The sequence below is a fragment of the Plasmodium gallinaceum genome, assembly GCF_900005855.1.
Source record: "Plasmodium gallinaceum strain 8A genome assembly, contig: PGAL8A_v1_108, whole genome shotgun sequence".
NCBI classification, from domain to species: domain Eukaryota; phylum Apicomplexa; class Aconoidasida; order Haemosporida; family Plasmodiidae; genus Plasmodium; species Plasmodium gallinaceum.
In genome coordinates this window covers 1,306,271-1,314,487 of record NW_021628228.1, presented here as the reverse complement: position 1 = coordinate 1,314,487, position 8,217 = coordinate 1,306,271, and the positions used below count along the sequence as shown (strand labels likewise).

The following is an 8,217-nucleotide window of genomic DNA, read 5'->3' as shown; positions in this document are numbered from 1 at the left end:
AAAAAAAAAAAAAAAAAAAAAAAAAAAAAAAATTATTGGATTTTTTTTTTGAGAAATGTTTCTTTCGAAAAAGATAAAGATAAAAAAAAAAAGAAATAAAAAAAAGATTTAATTTATTTTTTTTTTAAGAAGATAATGATATTTTTGTAAAGTGTTTAATTTGCATAATATTTATATTTTGAATTTGTGAGAAAGAAAATTTTATACATATGAAGATAAAATTTTCATGTAATTAATATGCATATAATTTATTTTCATTTTTAATAAATATTTGTGTTTTGTTAATTCGATAGCAATATAAAATGATTGCTGAATATAACTAGTAATAAATAATCTAATAATTATAATTAATTAATAGTTAATGTTAAATAAGTGTTTAAATTTTTAATAAAATAAGGATTTATTTTTTAAAGTACATAAATACTTATTGAAGCAAAAGAATGCTGAACGAAGTAATTTATGATTAAAGGTCATTCGTTCAAAGCATATAAAAATATACATAAGTATAAAAAAATCGTAGANACTAGTATATAAAATAGTTTAATTTATATTTTTATTATCAACACAGTCATGTTAATATATTTTCACTTTATTTCATTTGCATATTTTTTTTTATAATTTAATAATTTTTGAACTCACATGTGCAACTTCATAAATTTATATTATTTTATATTTTTTTGTTTTTTCAATAAATTTTATATCAATAAATTAAAATAGATAAATTTATATACTTGTTTAGAAAATACATTTATGGATTATTATAAATTTTAATGTAGCATCACAATTTTTAAATAAATGAATTAAAACATGCTTATAATATCCACTTAGAAAATATATAAATTATGGATAACATTATTTCGAAATATTATAAATTTTAAAATTGCTCAATGTCGGAAATATATAACTCATATATAAAAAGCATAAGTACTATTTTTTTTTTGTGTGTTTAATTATTTCATAAATGAATTTCTCATCATTTGTGAATTATTTCAGGGAATTTTTTTTTTAAAATAATTTATAGGAATAAAAATTTATATAGTAAAATTAATACTGACTATCCTGAAATAAATGTAAAAAAAAAATATCATGAATAATATTAAAATGTCTTATACCAACACATATAAATATTTAAAATTTTACACTCTAAAGAGATATATTTTAATCAATATGTTTGCTAGTATTTGGAGGATATAAATTATAACGAAAAAAATAAATTACGTAGAAGTGAAATGTTTTAGTCTATAATAAACATTTCAATATAATTAGCTATAGGTAATATATTAGCGTAACTTCAATATTAATTTTTTTTACATTAGAACTTTATAAATTTGTTACATTATATAAAAATATTTACACATTAATAAAAAACAATATCATCTTGTAATTCCTTTATGTTATATGTATAACCAGAAATTAAATTACATTTATATGTTTAGTGTTTTAAAAATTGTTACAATAATGATATACATTTTCTATTTTTTGCTAATAAAGGAAAATTTATCACGTTTAAATGTTTCTATTTTCATCGAAACTTTTTTCTATATTACTTAATTTAATAAGGAAATTCATAATTTTCTTGTGGACATTTCCATAATATTCCTATTTTTTATAAGATAAAATTTCCAGTTTCACTAAAAAAACAAAAATATAATTTTATTAAAAAATTAATTCCTTTTCACGAATTAAATATATATATATATATATATATATATATATATATATATATATATATATATATATATATATATAAACGTTATTAATAAAAAATAGATGAATAAAATTATATTTTTGTTTTTTTAGTGAAACTGGAAATTTTATCTTTATATATATATATGTATATATATATATATATATATATCTCTCTCTCTCTCGGCAAGAAATAGCTGGGAGGTATGATTATCCAGAAAAAATTAATTCCTTTTCACGAATTAATTATATATATATATATATATATATATATATATATATATATATATATATATATATATATATATAAATATTATTAATAAAAACTAGAAGATAGAATTTTTTCTGGATAATCATACCTCCCAGCTATTTCTTGCTAAAGATAAAAATATATACATATGGATTCTCACGTTTATGTAAAATGAAAAGTATACTTACATTTCTAAAAAACGAAATGCTATAAACGTGTTTTAAGTAATACATAAACTTTATGTTAGAACACATTTCGATGCTAACAGTATGATCATCATTGTTTTATCATATTACCGAATATACGCCTTATGATTATCACATTTATTAATATTTACATAAATGTTATTTTATGGTTAATAAAAGGTTTTATTAACCTTTTTGAAAAATAAAAGGACTAGTTAAACGAAGAATACGAAGTTGATCATGCACACACAAAAAAAAAAAAAAATAATGATCAATTTTTTTTGTTTGTACTTTTTTTAAAAAAAAAGTACAAAGATCGTCCGAAAAAAAATTGATAAAAAAAAAAAATCAATTGGAAAAAGATTTGTTACCAATAAATAAAAAAAAAATAAAATAAAAATAATTTTTTTTTTTTGGGGAATGAAATATAATTGATGAATTTTGTAAAAGAAAATTTTATACATATAACAATAAAATTTTCATGTAATTAATATTTATATAATTTTTTGTATTGTCAATAATTGTTTATGTTTTGTTAATTCAACAGCAATATATATTAATTGCTGAACATAACTCAACAAAGAAACAAGTAATTTACATTTAATTAATAATCAAGGTTCAATAAGAATTTAAAATTTTAATAAAAATAAGGATTTTTATTAAAGTAAATAAATGCCTATTGAAATCAAAGGATGTTGAATGAAGTAGATTATATAATTAAGGATCACTCGTTCAAAGTATTTAAAAATATATATAAATACATCAAAGCCGTAGAGGTAACTCTACATTATCTTTATTAATATGTTTGTTCAGTACTATAGGAAAGTCACCGAACACCCAGTTAGTAAATCATTTTATTATCATTACTACCATCAACATAATCATAAAAAAATATTTGCATGCGTAATTATTCAATATTGTTTCTTACAATTACTAAAAATTAACTTTTTAAAGTTATTAAAATATATTAATTATTTTTATTTAAATTTTATGACACTAAAATTTTACTTTTAATTTTATAATTTTTTTTTATTAATTTTAACTATTATGAGTTATCTTCTGCTTATAAAATATATATTGCAGGTGCGCAATTTTTTTGTCAACTTTGTCTTTTAAAAAAAATTTTAATGTATTATTGTTTTAATAAATCTTAATCAAAACATATCTAATAACATGCATTGATATCATGGCAAAATTTACATAGAAGTTAATTATCTATATTGTATTATTTTTTTATTATTATTTTAGTAATTTATATTCCTGCAGTTTCAATAAATTTTTAAAAATATACACTTTATAATGTTATTAATTATTATTGTTATTATTATTGTTTTTTCTTTTTTTTATATCAATAAAAATATAATGTTTTTAATAAAAAAATTTTTTTTGGATCCTTTTAAAATTTATTTTAAATAATTACTTCATATGTTTCATACACAATTGTTTTCGTAATTCTGTACTGTATAAAACCTTTTAAATTATTAAAATACTTTTTAAATTTTATTATAAAACATAAAAAATATAAATTAACACTAAGAAAATTGTATTAATTTAAAATAATATAAAAACAAATTAATAAAATTTAATATCCGTAACTTTTTTTTTGTATCTCTGCTATACCACTTATTATACCAATTTGCAATAAATAGAATTCGTGAAATAAAATTTTTTTTTAACAATATATTAATAACTAAAATTAATATTTTATAAAAAAAACTAAATATATAATACAAGAAAAAATAAATTATATTAATTTATAAGAACGAAGTTTTATAATGCACATAAAATTTTATTTCCTCAGAAAAAAAAAAAAAACAAAATAAATAATAATAAAATATTAATTTTTTTTTTTTTTTTGAATTCACAAAAATAAATATGTGTTAAACAAAAGATAACTAGTAAACGTAAGAATGTATGACAATAATGCAGTGTAAAGTAGTTTAAAAAATAACTAAGAGTGTTTTTTTAATATATAATTAAACACAAATTAAATAATTGCATATATTGTCTATATATGAAAAACATAATAATAATTATAAATTAAACAAACTATTTAGTTGAAGCAAATTTTTATAAAAGTAAAAAAAGAAAAATAATAAAATTTACATCATTGGGAAATAATATATTGTAATTTCTGTTTTTTTTTTTTCATTTTAAGGGCTATCAGATTCATGAATTTTCTAAAAAGTTACACAGAACTATAATATATTCATTTAAAATTAATAGACAGAAAAAGATAGTTCTTATTCTTAAGAGTAAAATTTTCTACAAATTTTTTAAAACTATTAAAGAAATAAAAGTAAAATAGCAAAAAAAAATTTTATAATAGTTTATATAAAGATTTTAAGAAAAAGTTATCTAAAATATGAAAAAAAAATTATCTATTTTTTTTTACAGTATTATCCTTTAGTACTTATTTTGGTACACAATAATGATAAAAAAAAAGTATTTATATTTTTATCTTACTGTTTCAAATTTAACGCTTATTAAAATTGTCATGAATTCATTATTTTTATTTGATTTTTTTGAATAATTTTATCAATAAATCTCTACTAAAAAAAAAAAAATGCTTAATAATCAAGTAATTTTTCCTCCATAATAATAAAATCAAATAAATTTAAAAATATAAATTATGATCGTTCTGAAAGTAATTTAAAGCGATTACTCGATTAAGATAATGAAAAAAAAAAAAAAAAAAAATAATAATTAACATAACTCTAATATAAGAAAAAAATTAAACATTGAGCATTTATATAATACAAAAATAGTTAATAAGAAAAATGTATTAATGGAATATGTTATATGTATATTTGCTATATTTTTTTTTTATAGAGGAGATCTTTACCTCTAGATAATACTAAAATTTTAAAATTATCAATTTTTTAGATATACAAAAGATTTTTATATCCAATTAAATCATTTATAAAAATTTAATTGCATGCTTCTATGAAAAAAAAAAATATATATATATTTTTTTAATAATTATGTATTATAGATATAATTTGTCAAAAAAAAAAATTAAAATTTAACAAAACAACATCATTCTTTAAATAATGATCATTTATATATTTTTCATTTTTTAAATAAATAAATAAATATATATATATGTATATATATATATATTTACGTAATATTTCTAAGTAAAAAATTATAAAATAAAAACATACGTAGCAGTATTAATTGTTTTATATTTATAATATTAATTGTTTCATTTTTGTAAAAGAAACGATTTTTAATTATATTAATATACATTTTTTTTTTTTTTTTTGTGTATATTATAAATTTGAAATAATTATCTTATCTGTTAAATTATTATTTATTTTTTTATAATTTTAAAAATATATCTACTTATATATATTTCTTTATAATTAGGGAAATATCCTTGAGTAAAAATATATAGAGTATCACATAGTTATAAAAAAAAAATGACTTTTTAGAAGGAAAAGTTAATTTTAATATTAAAAAATATAACCTTGTAATATGGAATATAATAATATTTTAAATGCTAAAATATTTAATGTTAATGTCAGTGCAGCTAATAATTTTATTAATGAAGTTGTATCATCTTTAAAAGCATATCACACAAAAATAAGCATATTCACTTTTTTTAAGAATATTGTTGTTTTTTTTTCTATAATTTATGCATGTCAACTTTCTTTTAATGTAAAAAAATAAAATTTATTTTTAAGAATATTCATTCTTTTTTTTTTTTTTTTTTACTAATATAAATTAAAAATTTGAACTTTTAATATATATTATAGGATTCTATTGGTGTATCTTGGTTGACTAGGAATAATAAATGTGTGGAATTGAAATTAAGAGTTTATAGAATTTTAACTGAGGAAAACAAAGGAACAGATAATTTTCTGTTATCAAAAGAAAGACAGAGTTCCAACAAGGTAAGACAATTTTCATATTTAAATTTATTATCGTGTTTTTTTTTTATTTTTTTTAAAATATTTATATGAACCAAGACATAAATAATGTTAAGAAAAAATGAATTTATTGAATTTATAATTTTTTTTTATATATTGCAGTGCCCTCATAATTATTGTGAAAATGAAATAAATACCCTACAAGAAGAAATAAAGTTAAGATGCCAAATGAAAAAGACAGGTGGTGAAGAACAAGATATAAGAACGGTTGTAAGAAAAGATGAAAATAATTTCAACATGTTTCATAGCTTAAGAATTGAAAAGATAAAAGAATGGGGAAATGATATACAAATTTATGTGGAAAAACTTCTGGAATACATGGATAAGTTACAGGAATGGATGGAAAATTTTGAAAAACAATGGGTAATTAGTATATATAGTGAGTGGATTGAATGTATGAGTACAAATCGTGTAAATTATATAGATTTTTGGATTAAATACATGTCTTATAAGTGGACAAAAAATATGGAAGAATTCGTTGAAAATAAGTTATATGTAAAATGTCAAGATGTTACTAATGAAGAAGTGAATGAAGAAGAGAATGAAGAAGAGAATGAAGAAGAAAAGATATTTATTGATGGAATTGAACAGAGAGTAAATAATATTGGTGCAATTGAGAATGAAGAATCTGAATTTTTTTTTTGGTATACAAAGCATAAAAATGAGAATCCTATGAATAACAGTGCAGAAAAGGAGGATAAATTTAAGAGATTTAAAGGGGTAAAAGAACGTGATTTAAAAGATATAGAAAATATACTATGCTTTAGAAAGAAGGAATTACTTAATTATAAGGTACAAATAGTATTAAAGAGGATTAATTCATGCCTAAAAAGAGAGATAGAAGAAGAAAAATTATACGAATATTGGGAAAGAAGAAAAAAAGACACGTTTAAAGAATATGTAGAATTAGCAGAAGAAGGATTATTCATATATTGGAATGCAAAAATAAAAAGGATATGGAATGAAAAAATGAACGAATGGTTGAAAACTATCGATAAATATACTGAAGTAATGGAAATTTGTATGAACAAAATGGAAAAAAAGCATATGCAAAGTACAATGGCAAAATGGACAAAAGACATGAATGATTCCATGGGAATTATTGGTTATAGTTGGATGTTAGATATAGAAAATGGTATTAGAATTATAGAAAAAAAATGGATTGACAAGATGAAAGAGGAGTGGGATAAAATAAAAGAAACAGGTGTCAATATGGTGGAACTTACAGAATTGGAAAAACTTTTTAAAAAATATAATAAGCATTATGAAAGGAAAAAAAAGGAATGGGAAGTGAGGGAAATGAAGTTGAAAAAGGAATTGGGAATAAAGGAATATAATTATTTTAAAAGTCTAAACTTTTCAGAGTTAATTAATAAAGGAGAAAAAAAGTGGGAATCAAAGAAAAATAGGATAAAAGAGAAAACAGAAAAAAATATGTTAGAAAGAAAAGAAAAAAAGGAGCAGAAAGAGAAAAAAGAAGAAAAAATAGAAAATAATAAAGAAAAGAAGCAAAAGATAATAAAAGAGGAAATTAATATTTTTAATATACAGTTAGAACAGGAAGAAAGTACTAAAAATTCAATTTTGGATAAATGGTTAGATGGAAAAATAATATGGGAAGATATGAATGAAATAGAGAAAATAGAATTGTTTGAATTCGATGATAAATTATGGAAATCTTGGATCAATTTAGCTAATGATTTTTTGGAGGCATGGGAAAAATGGGAGGTTTTGTTGAATATGGAGAATGAAAAAAGCAAGATTATTCAAGAAGATTGGAATGATTTGAAAGAAATATTATTATTAAAAAGTATGTCCACTTTAAGCAGACTGGATGAATTAGATTGGACAAAAAAAAGTGTAGTGCAATGGAAAAATTTAAGTGAAACAGAATGGGTAATGAATAAGGCTCAAGAGATAGAAAACAATATAAGCCTTGTACATAAAAAGATGGAAGATATAAAGGAAAATAAACATCTGATGAATTTGCTGAATAAATGTGAAGAGGAAACGGGAAATAGATTAAAGGAAGAATTGAATAATTTAGAAGAGTGGCTTACTATTAAAAATAGATGGGACCTGAACCCTAAACCCTGAACCCTAAACCCTAAACCCTGAAACCCTAAACCCTGAACCCTGAACCCTGAACCCTAAACCCTGA

At 19.3% G+C, this 8,217-nt stretch overlaps 1 protein-coding gene across 1 annotated transcript, besides 1 other annotated feature; it reads left to right on the top strand.

Annotated features, from left to right (window-relative positions):
• Positions 1-2,286: 2,286 nt before the first annotated feature.
• Positions 2,287-2,973: a repeat region.
• A 2,628-nt stretch (positions 2,974-5,601) lies between these two features.
• Positions 5,602-8,153, top strand: PGAL8A_00410700 (hypothetical protein; the record flags this gene model as incomplete). The annotated part of the gene is made up of 3 exons (XM_028670472.1): positions 5,602-5,784; positions 5,883-6,020; positions 6,159-8,153. The coding sequence occupies 3 exons, from the start codon at positions 5,602-5,604 to the stop codon at positions 8,151-8,153; spliced, it is 2,316 nt and encodes a 771-aa protein (XP_028527221.1).
• Between the last annotated feature and the right edge of the window lie 64 nt (positions 8,154-8,217).